Source organism: Panulirus ornatus, chromosome 50, assembly GCF_036320965.1.
Source record: "Panulirus ornatus isolate Po-2019 chromosome 50, ASM3632096v1, whole genome shotgun sequence".
NCBI classification, from domain to species: domain Eukaryota; kingdom Metazoa; phylum Arthropoda; class Malacostraca; order Decapoda; family Palinuridae; genus Panulirus; species Panulirus ornatus.
In genome coordinates, this window is record NC_092273.1 from 8642183 (window position 1) to 8663424 (window position 21242).

The 21242-nt window shown below is 42.7% G+C and overlaps 2 protein-coding genes across 2 annotated transcripts in view; both read right to left on the reverse strand.

The window, feature by feature from the left end:
• Positions 1 to 1864: 1864 nt before the first annotated feature.
• Positions 1865 to 6163, reverse strand: LOC139764717 (uncharacterized). Its single transcript, XM_071691604.1, has 5 exons — positions 6104 to 6163; positions 5829 to 6017; positions 4036 to 4399; positions 2787 to 2894; positions 1865 to 2555 (listed from the first exon to the last, which is right to left on the reverse strand). Exons 1-5 carry the CDS (start codon positions 6161 to 6163, stop codon positions 2518 to 2520), a joined length of 759 nt encoding a protein of 252 aa, XP_071547705.1. The 3' UTR covers positions 1865 to 2517.
• A 192-nt stretch (positions 6164 to 6355) lies between these two features.
• Positions 6356 to 21242, reverse strand: part of LOC139764575 (caveolin-3-like) — a 21434-nt gene continuing 6547 nt past the window's right edge. Inside the window, exons 2-4 of the mRNA XM_071691379.1 lie at positions 16444 to 16610; positions 10803 to 10982; positions 6356 to 10409 (exon numbers count right to left, since the gene is read on the reverse strand). Coding sequence (XP_071547480.1) covers positions 10209 to 10409; positions 10803 to 10982; positions 16444 to 16610 — 548 coding nt within the window. The 3' untranslated portion in view covers positions 6356 to 10208. The remainder of the gene's footprint in view (positions 10410 to 10802; positions 10983 to 16443; positions 16611 to 21242) is intronic.

The window sequence follows — 21242 nt, forward strand, 5'->3', positions numbered from 1 at the left end:
AATAAGTCCTGGGGTATTCTCATATTAAATTATTGGTCATCTAACCTCAGGCTGCTCCTATCCTTAGTTTTAATTGAAAGCCAGAGTAAATATGCTGCTCTTTTAGTTTTACTTGTATTTGTACTTTTTCTTCTTATGCGGCATTTGCATTACGTATAATAAATTTGAATCTAACAAACAAGAGCTTTGTTTTTTACTAGATAAAAGTGATTAGTGTCATTTAGAGGCCAGAACTACATTATAACACCGACGTTTATTTGCCTCTATAACCGTACTATTGCTTGACTTGTTAACTTTTACACAAGAAGAAAAAGGTTATGTAATCATTGAGTTTCAAACAAACCATATTTCATGACCAGAAAGATGGGTTTGATTTCACAAATTTAGTGGGAAGCTCATGCTCATCGCCATTTCGGTGCCTAGGCAATTTGTTGCCTTAAAACAGTCCAGTCCAACCTTTCAATCTATCTTAAAAGGGGCTTTTCCACTTGAACCCCTGCGTAACCCTACCGTTGTCGGCAAAATAACGTTTACCTCCCGGTTACAGGTAAAATTAGCAATGTCTGGAGTTCCACATCCCAGTGTGCATATGATACTTCCTCAGTCTATATTATAATTATGTTTAGTATGTTATACCTTTGTATAATATGCATTCTCCCGTTGGGTAGTATACGCATAATACACAGTCCCATAAGATCTGGAGATTTTGTTCATCGTTGCATGACAAATTATTTTGTAGAAATTGGTTTTAAAGTCGCGTACATATATGTGGCAGGAATTTTGTCGCGCATAGTTTAAAAACAGGTCAGTGCTTATGGTACCCCTTTAGATTGTAATATCAAAGAACGTGTGTGTTAGTCTGAGTCCACCATTCCATCATGTTTATGAGTTTGTTGGTCTGACAAAGATAATATCACGTCCGTAACAGAGAAGGTAAGTTTTCATGCTGTTTTTCATATAGTACTTTTTGTGCTTATTTAGTAAATTTTATTTGTCCTTTGATTTGGTACTTTAAAAAGATGATTGCCTGAGGGGTGGCAGTGTCTGCAGTGTAAGCGTTGCGAAAGAAGTTGAAGGCCTGTATGCCCTCTATTCCCTTTACCTTTACCTCCATTTGAACAACTAATAATGATTTTTGTAGATGCTTGGTGCGAATAATTTAACTTGTTTGTGAAGATTTGAAGGATCAAGAAATGGAGACCGATTCTCGCATGGACAGTGACGAGTTTGTTGAAGAAAACAACTGTATGTTGAAACAACCAAGGTAAGTGACATTGTTGTTTTCTTGACAGAAGAGTCTTCCTGGTCTATTTTGTGTGCTACACGTAACAACGTTTAATATTAAGTGAATATGTTGATTAGCAGGCGTTTATTGTATGTCAAGCAATAATATGATGAAGTAAATGATTCATTATAAGTATGTGGACAGGGATAGTGAATACATACGAGGTGCGTTTGGGATTTCTTATTGTTTCGTCTTAGAAACTTGCTGAAGAAGGCTTCTACGTCAGGAATTTTTTTTTTTTTTTCGCTTGTGCATACATATACACACCCCTAGTTCCTAGTCCTTGACCATCCCCTATTGGAAAGGTTGAACACTGGGTTGGTGGGCAGCCAACTTCATCGTCCGAGATTCGAACTCGGGCCTCTTGGATTGGTGGGTTGCATCGGTGACCGCTGCACTTGCAACTTGCAGGAGGTTAAAATTGTCAAACTTGTTAGGAGTTTCTGATCAAATGCCACTCTTTAACCAGCATTCAGACCCTCGGACATGGGTGAGGATTTCAACACAATTTCACATTGGTAAGAGCACACACTGTACATTGTTACCTATTTGGATCAGTTTTTATGGAAAAGCTATCAATTTTGAAATGCTTTATTTTAGAAGTAGTTATACATGTGACTGGCTGAAAACAAACTAAGGGTGAAGAAATTTGCACATTTAATGTAAATTTGCTGATCCTGTTATACAAATCACACTAGGATCATTTATTTTACCAATCGTTCCCAAAGATAAACCTTTCTCAACAGTAATAGCTTAAATTTATGAATGGGAAATTAACATCTTTAATTCCAAAGATAATCCTTTCTCATAGTAGAGATAGCCAAAATTTATAAAGGGGAACTTTACATCTTTAATTATTGTCTTTAAGTGATGCATTGCCTTTACAATAAATTCCTTTGAGTTGATTACACGGCAATGTAACTAAAATGGGTCACCATCTTCAAGAGTTAGAATGGCTCCCAAACTTGAACGATGAATTTGTTTTATGTGGCGACTTCTCTCGCTTTGGTCAGAAATAGTTATTACATGTAAATATCACATTTCTCTAGTGTTCTATCCTGATTTTATTACAAGTTATCCACAGGTCATGTATATATATGATATGATGTTCATCCCGTGTGGGTTGATGCTGGCATATGTCACTCAGTAAACCTTGGTATGGATGACGGTCTTCCCAAATCTTGCGATGTTAACACCAGAGCCCCATCCCATCTCATGTCTGACAAGGTCATTCAATAGTGTGGACATATGTATTCGTCCTCTGGTACACCTAGAGAGAGAACACATCAATAAACCATTATATATATATATATATATATATATATATATATATATATATATATATATATATATATATATGTATATATATATATCGGACCATATAGCAAGATTAGTCTCTGAATATACAAAACTTTTACGTTATTTCATCACATTTCCTTCTCCCCCGCTTCACGTCATGGGTAAAAACAAAATATTTTACTCTTTATAAACATTGACTTACAGGAGGTTGTATTGAAGATCTTTCCCTCGTCACAACTGATGAACTGGTGCTCCATGGCCTTTGTCGTGAAATTGAATCCGCACACATGGAACCCTTTGCACATGTCCTCTGCGGAAGAGGAAGACACGCGGTATAGTGCTCCTTTTAACACTTATCAGTTTGTAAAATTGCAAAAACGTATTAGCATGTACATGCGGACCCTGAATATATATATATATATTTATATATATATATATATATATATATATATATATATATATATATATTTTTTTTTTTTTTCTTTCAAACTATTCGCCAATTCCCGCGTTAGCGAGGTAGCGTTAACAATAGAGGACTGGACCTTTGAGGGAATATCCTCACCTGGCCCTCTTCTCTGTTCCTTCTTTTGGAAAATTAAAGAAAAAAAAAAAATGAGAGGGGAGGATTTCCAGCCCCCCGCTCCCTCCCCTTTTAGTCGCCTACGACACGCAGGGAATACGTGGGAAGTATTCTTTCTCCCCTATCCCCAGGGATAATATATATATATATATATATATATATATATATGCACATAAAGTACACAAGTTGCAAGTGTACATAAGGTGCAAATAAAACCACAAGGAATCGGAAAATACGATATGTTAGATTCTGAGTGCCGACTGTAATTATACGAAAGCGCTTGTTTCCATGTGGTTTTACACACACACACACACACACACACACACACACACACACATATATATATATATATATATATATATATATATATATATATATATATATATATATATATATATATACAAACCGCAACTTGGTACTCATTCTCAGTAAAGACCAGCACCAAGAGGAGGATGAACAGGTCGGTTGACTGTGTACCGGACCCCGGGTGGCCCTTGAATGTGTCATGGTCAGCAACGCTAACCGCTACACTACTTTTCTGTCGGTATTAAGTTTGCGTTTTATTTTTTTCAATCGATGGCTAGCGAACGCTCACTCTAGTTAGACCCAAACATGAACGTGTTACACACCACATTGACCCAAACATGGAAGTATTATCACAGTACGTACACACTAATGTATTCCAACAAAATCAAGGACAAATTGATGATGCTGGTGATGCACTGCTAGAGACATCAAGCTAAGTTCTATTCAACTGACATCACCCAACTTCCCTACCCTACTGCCAAAATACATAACCCATTTTATCTACTATACCGACGAGATCATCATCCAACTTACCACTCTACAGACGAAACTCTGTATAACTTACCAGGGATGCTAAAGATTCCGCCAATCGAGCAGTTATGTCCGTGGTCGTGGTCCAGGTCTGGCCAGGATATGTTCCAGAACGTCTTTTCGTCCTGGCTCGCCTCTGGTATGGCTGTCGTGAGGAATGACAACACTAGCACACACAGAGCAGACAAGATAGCTTTCATCTTGATTCCGTTGAGTAATCCTTGTGCTCGAGATTCTTCGGAGGATGATGATGGGTGGACTGTGTCTAAGGTGTGGACGGCTACCCAGCCAATATATATAGTGACGGATTGGCGCAGAGTTCGCCGCGCGGGGAACATGCCGAATGTATTTACCCAGTTGTTCTCTTTTACGACAGGCATCGCCCGGTTGCTCTTACCCTATCTTCATACTAGATTGTCTCCTGTTTTCCAGCAAAATGATTTTGATTTTTCCACTCAACGCCTCATGCGTATTGAGGAAAAAATAGTTGGTACTACACCTTACCGCTAGAACAAATATACGGTGGTAACATTGATGCCTGTTTCTTTATTTGCAAATTTTCTGTGTTATACTGACGGCATGAGTATCAGCTCCCTAATGACCTATTGAGAGGGTACGATGGGGGACCAACATTGGTGAATGTAACACTAACGAACTTATATGTATTTTTAATGAGCTGATATTCTCTAGTGGTTATTTGAAATAAACTCTTTTATGGTTGAGGGACACACACACACACACACACACACACACACACACACATATACATATAAATAAATTTGTCTATAATTGCCCCAGAACCTCTCTTTTGAAAGTTTCGATATAACTCCAGGACCCTTTTTCCAGGAGCTCCTGCAGGCGCAAGGCTATATTGCCTCCAGTAACAGAAAAACAATGGACTCCTTTGAACTGAGAAATTCCTCAACAAAAGTGCACTCCCATTCACCAACTGAAAGCCCCTTTGAAGGTGACTGGACTTCACATGCTATGTAACCTCAAGTAGGTGGAGTATTTATATATATATATATATATATATATATATATATATATATATATATATATATATATATATATATATTGTCGCTGTCTCCCGCGTTAGCGAGGTAGCGCAAGGAAACAGACGAAAAAATGGACCAACCGACCCACACCCACATGCATATACATAAACGCCCACACACGCATATATATATATATATATATATATATATATATATATATATATATATATATATATATATATATATATATATATATATGTGTGTGTGTGTGTATAACAACCAGCTTTTGAGGGGCAGGATTTGTTTTCATTATGTGGGATGACCAGCATGAAAGGTATGATTATTGCCATGTTTACGTTATGGCAGAGCAACGCTGTACTGTTTCCAAGTTCAGCAGCGAGAAAAGTGTGAGATTTAGAGAGATGTTGATACTTTTTTGTTTGTTTGTTTTTTGTTTTACGTATGCGGGTTCAACCATGTTACTGCTTCCCCTTTTTTAAGATGTGCAGGGCTGAAGTAAGAGAGATTCTGTCCATCGTGAGAGTCAAGAAGGGAGGGAAACTGATCTGGAATACATACAGGGGAATCGTCGGCGTTAAAAGAGTTGAATAGGGTGTTTAGAGGATGAAGAAAGAACGTTCGTGAATGCTAGGCGGTAGGGCAAGACATATCCCTGAAGTACATGAGTGACCTGTTGGTGAGATAAAGAGTTGTTGCTCCATCAGTGACTGCTGCAGTGGTCCGGTTAGAGAGGCCGTGCGTTAGAGTAAAGAGAGAAGCAGAAAAAGCAAAAGCAAGGAAGTCCTGAAGGGAATGACGTAAGTCAAACCCTACCAAATGATGTGGAGATGTCAAGAGTCATGGCAGAAGGTTTACCTAAATCCTCCAGAGAGGAGTCAGGTAATTCTGCAGGACCAGCTGCCCTTGCAGGATCAACTGCCCTCATAAGGATGCTATAGGACCAGCTGCCCTCATAAGGATGCTGTAGAACCCGCTGTTCATGTAGGATCAGGTGATCCTGTAGGATCAACTGGTCCTTGTAAGATCAGCTGACCCTGAATAACCAGCCGACCTTTTAGAACCAGCTTAGACTAGAGGACCAGCCGATCCCACGGAACTAGCTGACACTATAGACCCAAGTGACCCTGTAGAACAAGCTGACATCGTAGAGACAGCTGACGTTTTGGGACCAGCTGATCTTTTATTAAGTTGATGACACCGTAGGAATGGTTGAGCCTACAAAAGCAGGTGACGCTGTAGGACCGCTTGATCCTGTAAAACCAGGACTCGTTGGAGGAGTTATGACAGAGCTGGGCTCCAGCTGTGTAGGGGAGAGGAAGATAAGAACTCGACAGAAACACAAGATGGACAGTTTATTATGCAAATTGTGTGTACAAAATGAAAAACAGTGGAACAGATAAAGACTTTGATTCCATGCTTGGTCCGATGTCAGCTACGTAAGAGAAGGGGCACATCTGTAGGGCAAAGAAAAAGGAACCTGAGGCAGCCCCTCGTCCCAGACACTTAGGAGTTAGTGGGGCAAACATGTTTCTTGTACTCTCAGGATCAGGAGAGGGAGAAGCGGCACATGATCAGGGGGGTCCTAATGTCCAGGTAGCCTTAAGTCAGTCCATCTTAACCATCTGCCCTTCAGTGGTGGTGTCAGATACAAAAATGATTTGAAATGAGATGTTGCGATGCTTACCTGTGACGTGAGCAGTGTGTTGACAATAACAAAAAAATAATTTGAAATGAGATGTTCTCAGGTTTACCTGTGACGTGAACAATGTGTTGACAGTAACGAAAACAGTCGGGAATGAGTTGTTCTGGGGTTTGTGACGGGAACATTCTGAGAAGTACTGAAGAAGAAAAAAAAGAATAAACGAAGAATATTGGGAACTCGCGAAGGACTTAGAACGGAACAGTGGTAGCTTTTTATGAGGGACACTTTGAACTGTAATAAGAGTGAAATATGGACATATTAAGAAGGGTAACAAGACTGAAATATGGACAGATTTTACTGCCAGAAGATTAACATGACTGTAAAACGGACGGATATCATGGGAATGAGTAGTAAGACCAGATTTTAGTCTTGCTATTTCTACCGCAATGAAAGCAGTCTATATTGTAAATGCGGACGTTTTTCATTGAATGAGGATGATAAGATTATGAGACGTTCCTCTGGCACTGTATACTGTGATACGATGTGGAATGCATTCATGTCAGCGAGTAACGCTTTGGATGGCGTTGCTGACCCACTCAACTGACTGCTCACGTTTTATCGTTTCTGAGTTTAGGTCGTCTGGTGTCCCGTAAGGTAATTGCTGACTATGTGTCTCATCACAGCCAAGGATAACTCTCCTGACTCACACTCATGGATGACTCTACTGGGTCACACCCCAAGGATAATTCAGCAGACTCGCAATCCTGGATGACTATATCCTAACTCACAAAGACGACTCTTCTGACTCACGATCTACCACTTGACATAGGATTTTCAGGCAAACGTGAAGGACCGGCAGATACCAAGATATTGTCGAGACTCAAGTTATATGAGAAAATAATAATATTTTTGATTATTAGTATAAAAAGATCACAAGAAACAGAGTATAATGATACTTTCATTTAGAAAGATTATTTCCATAAGGTTGTTATGAATAAGACGAACAAGGTCTTCAGAAATAACCAGTTCGGATCCCTGTTTCTTATCATGAAAGTTTATATTTTATGCAAAAATATTTGAGTATAAAGAAACGGCTCATGATGACATGACCTATTACCCAGACCCCTCAGGATCATGTCAAAAGCCAGGTCAAGCATGGGTCGAAGAAACATGTTGAAGAAGGGTAAAACTTCTGTGCAGCTGAGGCCGTCGGTCCCAGAGGGGAAAAAAATCCTTTACGTACCCAGCCGGCTTGGTATTTCGGCTGGAAAATTATATCCAATAATCATGCTTTAATATATACGCATTTTATCACAGTGAGGAAAGAAGGTTGGGTATATCTATAAGCTAAATGGCTACATAAATCAAACTCATTTCAAGACACCAGTTTACAAACTTTTTTTTTTTCAAGAACCATTTGTGATATTTATACAAAAGGTTATGTAAAATCTGTGCAACCATATAGAGCAAACATTCAGCTATAAATAGATACTAAGTATTTACTAGAAAATTAATTATCTATTCTTTTTTCATTACGATTGTTAAGGCGATGTCGACGTCAACCATCATTTTCAGGATGTGATGTCACAGATGAAGGGAATTTTGCTGCCAACTGATTCTGTAATGGCAGATGTGGCTTATGTTTTTTTTTTGTTGTTGTGACATCTTGTGACACCGTGGATACTCCATACAATAATTTCCAACTGATGATTATCTCTATAATCTTCATGAAACTGAAGTAGTGATGATTGTAGCCTAGTCTTTCTTCCCATGTCTGTTTACATCACGCCTGATCCGGTATCGCCCACAAAGCTTCTTGGAAATCTGAAGTGATACAAATCAGGATCCAAAGTGAGCCACACTACATCTAGAAGTCCGACTTTACGCCAGACCATTTTGTACAAGAATACTATACACAAACACCGTGACATAACAAGTCAAAAATAAAATCCAGACTCATCTCTGGAGCGTTAATGTTCGCTCTCTGTATCCTACATCCGATAAATCTGTCTGTCCGCGGAGGGAAAACAACAGCATTATCACCTCCTCCCAGACTCAAGTTTGTCGATTGGCCCTTGCACAGTCTGAGGTGTCGCGACCCTACTACACCAACGCTCAGACCACAAGCTAAGGAAGTTCCTAAGGTGTTACAGAATCCTAGGCCAACGCTCTGAGCGCCAACATATAGGATCTAAGACGCTGCAGACCCTACAATAATGCAAGGCTGCGTGTCGCCAGCCATTAAACAAAACAGATACAAACACTGACATTGAAGAATGAGACTGACCATAGTGGGTGAGGTTTTCAACACATTACCACATGGAGTCAAGTTATGGTGTGGAATGAGCATAGGAAAGATATACAGTACAAAGGATGTTACACCAACTGAATCGCTGTGTTCGGTTGGAAAATGGGGAAACGCTATCATTGATGAGGCTAAGATTTGAGGAAAATCCTCTCAATGACCTCGTCTGTTGTTCCTGTCTTTGTTCTGTAGGCGAACGCAGCCACGGGGGTTCACGACTCATCTGTCATTACAGTAAATGGGAAATCATTTTTTTTTTTATCATACTGTTCGCCATTTCCCGCGTTAGCGAGGTAGCGTTAAGAACAGAGGACTAAGCCTTTTAGGGAATATCCTCACTTGGCCCTCTTCTCTGTTCTTTCTTTAGGAAAACTAATAACGAGAGGGGAGAATTTCCAGCCCCCCCGCTCCATTCCCTTTTAGTCGCCTTCTACGACACGCAGGGAATACGTGGGAAGTATTCTTTCTCCCTTATCCCCAGGGATCTTTGGTATATACACAAATAATGAACCATCAGAATTACACTAAAACTCTTTTAAGAAAGAGCATACATGAAAGCTTATCGTAAAATATAATTAAGCTAATTCTACGAGACCATATTCATTGTTATGGTTGTATACAAGCATCCTCAACAATAGTCTTAAAAAGTTTAAGTAACTTGGCGACTGCTGACCTCTGACAAGGTGCTCAAAATGATATCAAAAAGGTGAAAAATGAAAGAAAATGAGAACAACTTTCTACGCCTCATTAAGGCCTGTTGCGGTGAGTCATACCATAGCACCTCTCCGTCAGTTGGTCGTGCATGTCGTTTCGTGGTTCCTGACACCGGGAGCGAGACTGATCAAATAAATGTTCAGGTGACAATTTCATCGTCGGTCTGTCTGTCTGTCTGTCGTGTGACACCCTCGAGTTATCACAGTTAGTCAACGAAGAAAAAAAAGAAATATATCCGTCAGTTTTATAAAAATATTTTTTTTTGTTTTTCACTCTAGAAGAAATAGACATGATTGGTGGAGGGAGATTTAAGGCTCCATGTTAAGATATGGTTCTGTCCGATCACTTATGATTGTCTAGCGGATCGTTGTTTTAGCTTCAGAAGAGGTTTTGGGGATTTGTGTTTCGCCTTGGCTGGTGATCCTGTGGAGGCTGTCCTCTGCCTCACGTCGTGTGACAAGTCTCATAGTCCTGGTCGGCATCTCCGCAGGCCGTCACCAAACCCCCTCCAGCGGCGCCCATGGCATTCAGACGTTGAAGTAGTTGTTAGTGTCTGGGGCTGGCCCGTCCGGAACCCTCTGGTATTTGACGTACGCCTTGGAGAAGACGAGACCGCACACCTCGTACCACGGGCTGCACACGGCGTACAGACACGCCTCCCAGAACTTCTTGATGGTGGCGAAGTTGATCTTCCAGCAGCGGAGGCACGGACCCACACACCACACTTGCTGTTGGATGAGAAGACTCGTCAGGAATTACAGGAACAAAAATCGTGCAAAAATGGACAGATATGCTGCAGAGAACAGTCGCATTCCGTCCACTATCAACACCATTCATTAACACGGCATACACACACTCACCTAATCTTTACGTTACACTCGCGCATGACTCAGTTACTCACTACATACGGCTCTTTCTCTGTCTTCTTGTACGGTACAATTGACTAACCTCATAACTTCTCAGTTTACCCTTGAATGCATGACATATCACCATTTTCTCTCCTTCCATCTCTTTCTACGCTTTGTTTTTTCTTTTCATGTTCTCCTCTCCCCTTAAAATTCTCCCATCATTTCCTCTGTTCTCTCCCATCCGTTCCTTCCCTCCATCCCCGCACCACTTACGTTGAAGGCCAGGCAGGCGAACTGGCAGCCGTTGCAGAAGGCGATGAACGGGGCGAAAAGGACGACGAGGAGGACGTAGCAGCAGCGACGGGTCCCGTCGTAGCAGCGGATGGAGCAGTTCCAGCAGGCGTCAGGCGTCCGTAGGCCCTCCGCCTCGCCGATGATGTCGTCCCACAAGATCTGCAAACATTACCATCTCATGATGAATCAATTGATAAAAGAAGGAATGTGTGATGGAAAGGACCCAGCAAGACGAATATATTAGTTAAGTTGATAATGCGCTGACCTTTGCCAGTAATGGCACACCCGAGAACGGGCTGAAATTGACTTGAATCATTACACATGTCCACAGAGTCTATCCTGTAACCTGATTATTTAGGGTGTCGCCATCATATGAACCCAAGGGTAGTAAATTCCTGCTTAAAAAGGTTTAAGTAATCCGTAGGATCTGTAAATATCAGAAAATCCCTATATGCATCTGCTGATGAAGCAAAAGTAACTGAAATCTCTGGAAATACGAGTGGTATTTGTAAGACAAAAAAGAAACGGGTAATGTTTTACTGAAAAAGTTTTTAGTGATATTATGGGCGAAGATATTTCTCAAGAATCTAAACACTTAGTCTTTTTCTGAATGAGACTTACTGCCGCTTCAGGAACATACAAACATACACATATTCTAATATGTGTATGTTTGTATGTTCCTGAAGCGGCAGTAAGTCTCATTCAGAAATATGCAATATTATATTCGTCATCTACAAATACGTTTAGTATAACTATTGTTGTCAAGATTCAGGTATGAACTAGTTAATATATATATATATATATATATATATATATATATATATATATATATATATATATATATATATATGGTATCTTTTATATGATCAGTTATATTCAGTGCAATGGCATTTGGGTTTTGTTTTTCAAAATTCTGGGAGAATCGAATGTATGTCAAAATCAGCTGAGACAACAGAAGCAAAATAGGTGTCTAGTTTTGAGTGTACACTGTGTTTACGTTTTACAAGATATCTAGATAAGTCTTAACGTCTATCTACGCTCACAAAAGACGAAGTTCGACAGATTCATGCTCGAAGGAGATTTGTCACTGGATTCGAGTAAGTAGAAAGATCCAGTACGACAGTAAATGTTTGTTGTTGTAACGTACTGGCTTCTTCAACCGACTTGTGACCAGCCTTGGACCTAGCTTCGAGGCTTCGATCACTCTGGGCTTCGAAGCTTCGATCGTTTTGGACGCTTTAGTGGTTGGACACAGTCTGCATAAACACTTCCTCCACTATATGACTTTTCTTGCACAGCCCTCCCCACCTCCGACTCTGCATTACACTACATTCCTTGCCTCATCCCCTACCCGAAACACTCATCCATTACCCACATCACCCCATTCCTTGCGCGGGCCTCTGCTAGCTCAACCCCCTAACACTGGCCCTCCCCTCCATCGCAGCCCCCATCCCCTGCAAAGCCATTCACCTGTGGTGACCCTTGCTCTGGTTCATTATATTTACTCAGTGCATTAAAGGTGTGAACATTTTAAACACAGACACACACGTTATTATTTTTTTTCTATTTTGTCAAGATTGAATTCCCTCTGTCTATAGGGAAATTATTGTTTTTGCTTATTTGTCAAGATTGAATTCCTAGGAACTGACAGCCAACATTAATTCAAAGAGACGTTGAGAAAGTCTTGGCAGAAGCTTCAGTCTGTCATTCAAGTGTCCCATCATCAAGTCCTTAGGAGGGGAAAAAAAAGAAATGAAAGTAGGGCTTTTGTGTGTACATGTGTCACTCAGCTGCGACTGTACACATAAAAAGGTGTTTCTTAAAACATCTGTGAATACACAGGTGTGTGTTGGTTATCTCTCTCTGAACTGTATAACATATCCCTTTTAATTTCTGTTCATTACATTGACAATTCACAACACGTTTCATTATATATCTGTCTTATTCTCTTTTTTTTTTTTTTTTTTAGGAAAACGATGGTTACTAAATTAAAGATCGAGCTCAAAGGATGCCCTGAATTATAGAACAAATTAACGGAAAATTGTTGGATTATTAATGGTTTGAAACAGCTTGTTTAGTCATGTCGTTAATGATTCTATTCACCCAACCTCTTTTATTATCGCCTTTTAATAACCAGTATTTATTTCAGGTGCGCAGGTGAGCGAGCCTTAATGCAATTAAGGCATCATACTCAGCGCATGCTTGTAACGAAATTAATTAATCCAACTCTGTCATTTCGACATAACACCTTGATTATGAGCTATTGAACACATATCGTCATCAGCGGCGAATGTGTGGCCCGAAGTTATTTTGCTTTATGCCATGATCTGTGTGGTTATTTCTTGAGTTTAATTGCATCAACAGTCGTATACGCTATGTGTTAACACCCATAGTACTGTACAGTCTCAATGGTATATGCATTAACTCCCCACCACTGTACAGTACTATCTTGTATATATTAACTCCCCAGCTTTTTATTGAACTATCATGCATGTGTTAACTCCCCAGAAATGCACCGTCCTCTCATGTATGTATGAAGTTCCCCGAGACTTTATAGTCCTCATGTATGCATTAATTCCCCCAACGCTGAACAGTCCTATCAGTGCCATACAAACTCTAGTATGGTAGTACATTTTATTTCAGTATTTTGTTACCGGTCGTGTGTCTTCTTTGTTCATTTGTCGATCCGTGTACGATAAAATTCAGTGAAAGTCTCAAGCGATGTGATACGTGCCTAGCCGATTCATCCTCACCACGGCCCTATCGTCTTTGTGATCCGTTTTTTTTTTTTACAAGCGAAGATTGAAAGTAAAGTGGGGGAATTAATAATGTCGAGTTCGTCAAGACGAGACGGATAGGCTACATAAATCATATACGCGAGTTTTAAGTTTCACGTCAGTGATAAGCGCACCTAACTCTAGCGAATACAGTTTTGCTCGATTTTGTTGATATGATCCAAACTTCATCCGTCTCCGTGATGACCGTTAGGCTAGACAGTTGTACGGAACTCCTGCTTTTGCTTCGTTGGCCATGAGTCACTGCTGTTTTGTTTTGGCCGTGTTCGTCAGGGTGGGGGTGTGTGTAGGGGGAAGAAAGCGGACGTTGGAAAGTGTAGAGAAATGGTATCGATGTGTACCTATATCTCTCAAGATAAGCCGAAGTCGAAATTCTGTAGGAGCGTGATGAGTGCCGTATTTGTTAGCTGAGTAGTCCCGCGGGCCATGGCTTCCAACATCCTAGTAGACCAAAGTCACAACTCAGTAGCTTGAACTGTGCTCGGGTTGTGGGGTGAGATGAACTCCGCCATCCATGCTAGATTAACCGGGTTTCCGCTGTTGGGGGAGTCACCGAAAGCAAGGCTTTATCGTCGTCAGTAGACGGAAAGAGTAGAGTGTCGTGTCGTTTGTCGTTGGGAGTGACACTATCAATCACTGAGACTTCGTAACTCATATTGATATCCTTTTCCCAGCCAACCAGTAGTGATATCGTCTTGGTCTTTTTAGGGTTACGTATCGGTAGGTCTGTTTGGGTTACGTGTTGGTAAGCTTGTCCTAATCCCACCTTACCGTTTTTAAGCTTGCTGTAATCCTACCTCTGAGCCCGACTTTACCACTATCCGACTCCAGTAACGGAAAAACAAATCCCATTTGATGTAAACGAATTACCAAGAAATTCCTCGGTTCAAAGAAAACGGTTTGATCAATAATTTCTTTTATGTTCCTCCCACACGGATGTGATAAAACTTGGTTTTGATAATGCAGACATAAGACGGATGTATCAGTTTGTGGCGGTAGGGCTGATTTATTTAGAATAGATCTGTGTGTGTGTGTGTGTGTGTGTGTGTGTGTAAGTTTTTTCATAATTCGCTGTTTCCAGCGTAGCGAAATAGCGATAGGAACAGACGGAAAATGGACTCGTATGCTCGCATCCACTCTCTAGCTGTCATTTATAATGCCTCGAAACCAGATCCTCCTAGCCATGGCCAAGCCCCACATCTCTTTCCATGGTTTCCCTCAACCTCCTCATATACCCCGGTTCATTTTATTGACAGCACGTCGCCCTCTGTACAGCACAACGTTCCAATTTGTTCTGTCCCATGCGCGCCTTACACTCTATGATGAATCCCCGAACACTCGGAGCATTTTTCGCCTCACCCTTCCACCACGTTATCAGTTTCCCCCCTTCTCCTTGTTCCCTTCACCTCCGACATGAATACCCTCTTAATCATCCTCTCCTCATGTCCAAACCATTTCAGCACACACTCTTTAGCTCTCTCATGTATACTCCTTATAAAACCACGCCTCTCTCTCTTACCCCTATCATTTCTAGTACGATCCACCCCGCTCATACCACATATTGCCCTCATACATTTCGTTTCCAGCAACTCATCCAACATCTTTCGAACTTTTACATCTAGAGCCCATGCCTCGCATCCAGTAACACGGTAGGAACGACTGTACATTCGAACATGCCCATCGTTGCCCTCGTAGGCGGTGGCCTATCTTTCCACACACTCCCGTCATTGTGCCCCCCTCACCAAACTCTGTGGTTTCACTCGCTGCCGTATCCACCACTCCCATCTAGAACACTCTGCCTCCCTCATAGTTTTTCCCGTTTAAACTCACTCTCCAGCCGACCTGTCTCTTCCCACCCCCCACCCCTCACTATACTTAATAACCTTAATTGTATTCACATCAGCTCCAGACTTTCTCCCCTCGCGCACACACTCCCAAACCCAGAAACTATAGTTTCTGCAGTTTCTCGCTTGAGTCTGCCACCAGCGAACATTTGCTGACTTATCTCTTGCGTACGCACGCAGATAAGCACATTCACTCGGACGTGCAGATTGTGTAGATAGTATCTGTTTATTTGTGTGTTGACGTGTGTGTCCAGGAATGTGGGTGGAGCCCGGTAGCATGTGAGAGCTGTAAGGCCATGATAACACTCGGGGCGGAGGGAGGGAGGTTGGGGGAGGGGGATGTAAGTATTTCATTATCGGGTAATGTCATGCGGAAGAAAGTAGTGGAGAGTGGGGGGCGAATAATAAGGGGTGTGGGGAGGAAATTATCCACCCCCAACGGCGATGAATATGAGGGAGGGAGGGAGGGAGAAGGTGGATATGAGGTAGAGTGAAGGAGGCTCATGGATGGGGTTATTAGAAAGCTTAGGAATAAGTATAGGAACCATGAGCTAGGTGTTGAAGATTTCGTCGCACAAATCGTAGATCCTACACACATTGATTCTCCCTCCAGTTGTGTCCGGCGTCGCGTGAGGCTGACCTGGATGTGAGGGTTTCGCGTGCTGATCTGTATATGAAGGTTTTAGGTACAATTGACCTGGATGTAAGGGGTTTTAGGTATTACTGACCTGGATGAGAAAGGGGTTTCTAGGCACTACTGACCTGGTTGTGAGGGAGGGTTTCCAGGCACTACTGACCTGGATGTGAGGGGGGGGGGGGGTTCCAGGCATTGCTGACCTGAAAGTGAGGAAGGGTTTCCAGGCACTACTGACCTGGATGTGAGGGAGTGTTTCCAGGCACTATTGACCTGGATGTGAAGGAGGGTTTCCAAGCACTACTGACCTGGAAGTGAGGGAGGGAGGGTTTCCAGGCACTACTGACCTGGATGTGAGGGTTGAGATTGTTAGGGTCGCGGTTGTCCATGGCGAAGGGCGACGTTTCTCCACCCATTCGGCTGCCTTTGCTCTTCTTCTCGCTGGCGGAGTCCTTCCTGTGCTCCTCGTGTTGCGATGGCTCCTCACCCTCGAGCTTGTTACCATCCACGGGTCCTGGCGCGAGAGAAGGTGGGGGAGGGTTCCTCCGTCAGTTGGAATCATCATCACATGAGGGAAGTGAGGGAGGGAGATCGATGGAAAGTGACTGGATGGGAGGGACGGAAACGGAATGGACTGGAAGGGAATTGATAATGATAATAATAATGATGATAATAATAATGATAATAATAATAATAATAATAATGATAGAAATAATGATGATGATGATGATAATAATAATGATAATAATGATAATTATAATGATAATACTAAAACTAATACTAATACTAATATTAATAATTTATTCATTTATGTATACTTGATCGCCGTTTTCCCGCGGTAGTGAAGTAGCGCCAGGAAACAGACGAAGACACTAATGATGATGATGATGATACACATAATGATGATAATGTTATTAACAATATGAGGACCACCACTAATGCTGCTAATGATAATGATATCAGCTGTAAAAGTGGTAATGTGTTGAAGCCGCATAATAACGTTCAGTAAAAATGTAGAAAGTGCGTCACATATGCCGGTGGAGAAGGCAACGCCATGGCGTTCCCCCCCCACACAGCCGCCACCTAACCCCCCGCCTCCACCATCATCACACCATGGCCCTCCTCCCCCTCACAGCCACCCACCCGTTCCATCCTCCTCCTCACAATTAAACTATCTATGTGTATAATACAGAGGTGTGATAACTTTCACTGGTGCTCCAAAGGCCATGTTCTTCACCGGTCTGGCTGCTCGAACAAATGGTACGGCATTAGCGTCAGAGTTGTGGGGGGAAGGGTTGCTCTCTCTCTCTCTCTCTCTCTCTCTCTCTCTCTCTCTCTCTCTCTCTCTCTCTCCAGGTGTGCCAGTGAGAGGTATTGGGGAGCCGGAGATAATGGCCAAACACATGAGATATCAAATGTGTACAACCGATACGTGGTTGAAATTTTATACCAGGTACTTTGGAGATTAGAAGCCACAGTGTTAAGGATGTGGTAGGCACTAAAGGCTAAGAAACGACACTCTGGAGTCCACCAGTTATGGAGACTGTGTTGCCGTGGCCACAACCCTTGAGGGAGCTCCCGAAGGGAACGGGCCTTAAGAGATACAGGCAGATGGAAATGTACCCGCGCAGCAGCAGTCTCTCGCCCACCCTCAAGAACGTTCGCTGGTAAGAACGTTCGTCGGTGACAATAGTTCTGCGGTAAACAAGACTCTGTTCTAAAGTTAGAACGTCGGTGACAGGAATCAGCAGTCATGTAGGTCACGGGAATCCAGGTGTGTGTGACAAATGGTGGGTCGCTAACCGCTAGCGACGCGAATCGCAGAACGTATGGTATAGTTCGTCGGCTTGCGATCGACGCGGACGGCTAGGCTAGGCTAGGTCTCCTCCGCTGGAGGAGGAGGAGGCGAACGAAGGTTGGGCAAGGACACTTTTGTGACGTCACCAGCACAGCTGTGTGTGTGTGTGATCAGGTCCCAAAACTAGAAGGTAAACTGTGCGCCGTCTTGGTGCTGGTATAGAATTATGGAAACTGGTGCCTCACACAGGTCAAATTTTGCTGAAAACGTTCATTCTTTAGTGTGTTTGGACCCGATTTCTCACCCTTTGGTTATAGTATGTGTGTGTGTGTGTGTGTCTGTGTCTGTACATAAACATTTAGATTAATGGCATCGTAAATACACACAAGATGACATTATTTCTACGCTGCCGGGACACACCCTTCATTGTTTTGACTGTTTAACTCATACTCCTGTTGGGCGTGTTGCAAATAAAGACGTGCCGTGACCTCCGACAGGTCTGGAAGACTTTCTCAAAGACGTGTTTGACTGAAGTCCAACTCGAAGTGTCCCCATCTGGAGCACGCTGGGTGATGTGAGCTCGCGGGCCGGTCCATTTTGGAAGAGTGGTTCGGCTCACTTTCCGATAATGCAAGACGGCACGAGCCTTTGACCTTTATCCTTAATTAAAGGTCTTGGGGGAGGGGGGGGGGGTCGTAACCATCAAAACCAAGGGGCGTGTCCCATCCTGCCCAGGGGGATTGAGTGTTGCACACACACACACGCACATCTATACCCTCTTCCCACGTACTGCGTATTTGTCCCCGCACATCTTTGCATTATCTTTTACTCCCCCTTCGCATATACACGTAGCGCGGATGCCGTGCAGTTACAACCTCCCGGGTGTTTCGAACATGCTTATCCTTATTAGAGAGTGTGACTGAGTTTTTTTTTTCTTTCCCTCCCTCCCTCCCTCGCGTACATTCTCGAACAACACACCAGACGGGGAGGAGGAGGAGGAAGGAGGAGGAGGGGGGAAAACCTCGCGCTGCTCACGGTACGGTCCGGCTGAACTTTCTCCGGTGGACCGTAAACACACGGTAATTGGAGAGGGTCCGTTGTGTTTTACTGGTAGCAGTAACGCTGCTCCCCAGCATGAAGGGATGAGGGGGAACCACAGTCCTGTCTTTGCACAGAGATGCTCACTTTCCGATACCGTGGATTGCTCTCGTACTCCCCACGCCGACCGTTACGTAAACGAAACGTTAGTAAAGGTTGTGAACGAATAATGTAAGAAATTACGTTCGATACTATTCATCACTGAGTTTATAAAGACTTTGAGAACGAGAATTACATTTCATCGATGCGCTTTTATCTAGATGATGACTTAGGGAGGAGACTATCTTATTTTTGTGGCCTTAGAATACTTTATACGCGTAATGAGGTATTCCTTCACGTGGTATCCGTTTAGGACTCCACCAGGAAGTACAGAATTGCGTGTTTTCAGTCCGACGCACCGATGGTAGATCAGCATAATGACACAAAACAGTTTCGGAGACATTACCGTAGTAACAGTTTCCCCAGGAGTGCTCTTTGGAAAGTCCTGTTCTCGGTGCGGTCCCAACTGGTCTTTGGCGATTAAGCTGTAGTTCGCCTGTCGCTGATCCTCTCTCTCTCTCTCTCTCTCTCTCTCTCTCTCTCTCTCTCTCTCTCTCTCTCTCTCTCTCTCTCTCTCTCTCACACACACACACACACACACACACACAAACACATGAACACGACAGCACGACCCTTGAGCGCGTCGATACGACCCTTGAGCATGATGGTGACGATCCTTCAAGATCCTTGAGCACGACGGTGGATATAGTGGCCTGGTCTTTGACCTGACCTTTTGAGGGTCAGGTCAAAGGCTTGGACCATCACACACACACGTGAGGTCAGCACCGTCGTGTTTAAAGGGTCGTAACTATCGCTCTCAATAAAGTCGTACCGTTTTTGTTACGATGGTTGATGTGATGGGACGTGAGGTGATATCAACAAGTGGAACCTGCGAATTTCCTCCGCTCTGATAATGTAGATCAGTAACATGTATTACGGTTCACCCTCCGAACACGTTTCAACACCGCTGTTCAAAACCCCAGCACCTTCCTTCCTTCGTCATTAGAGCTCGTTAAGAGTTCGCTCCCCGGAGCAGCTGTATTTAGACATGACGCCTGCTATGAGAGCAAGGAAAGCCATGGCGATTAGGAATATTCCTAAGGTTGTATATAGAAGGGAAACCAGTAATTAAGGAATATGCATGACTTAAAAGAAAGAAAGAAAAAAAAAGAAACGGGTTGAGTCTTGCAAAAGTTTGAATATGTGATTTTATTTTTTACAGGTTAACGGGCCGACGGCTTGGCGTGACTGGGTGACTACAAGGCAAGCGACCACGTTCAGTGCTCCCTCTCCCTCTCTCTCATCCTCCCTCCCTCCTTCTGTGGGTAGAACACCACCCCAGCTCGTTGGGTACAGCTGTAGAGGAGCGAGAATACAGCCACCCACTTCTGTGATGCCATGCGAAGAAGAGGAACCGAATTAAAGGTAAGGCTTCTGTATAGATTCCAGTAATTTATGGTGACAAGGGGTTGTTTTTAAGGTTGTTTATGTTGTGAGGGTGAGGAACATGTGGTGGAGCGCCGTTTCGAAGTTCCACACCCTCACTTCGCCTCATGAGATGCGACAGATGAGGGTGGGTGGGTTGCTGTGCAGAAAAGTGGAGGGAGATGGGGGTTTTACTGTGCGTTTAAGATGAGGGTTGGATGGCGGTGCTGTGCGGGTAGTTCAGGATGTGGCATTGTGCGGAAAGTGTCTTCATACACTCTTCCCCCTCGATGCAAGGTTCCCAATAACATCCATACCATATTGCTTTATTTTGTTTGACGGAACCAGTTTCCCCTTAAAGTCTTAAGTCTTGCATTATCCTTGCCGTAGGGCGTATTATTCGGGTAGGTGACGTAAGCACGCATCTAATATCCTTGGGGTGTTATCGAATGACGTATCCCCCCCCCCCCATCTACAAATTTCGGTTTAATCGACAGGGGGTTTGGTCTTACTAACCACTGTGGAGTGTACAGGAGTGTGAATCTGTTTTTTGCCCAAATACTTCGTAGAAACTAGATATCGCTTTAATATATATATATATATATATATATATATATATATATATATATATATATATATATATATATATATTGGAAAGGACAATCGCATGTTTACCAAATGGCGTCCTAGCTTCGTCTCTTCGAAGTATATCAACTGACTTGTATTTATCTCTCTTGTGTCTCCCCTGATGATGTGATTATTACACGAAAGTGCACTTAGGAACTT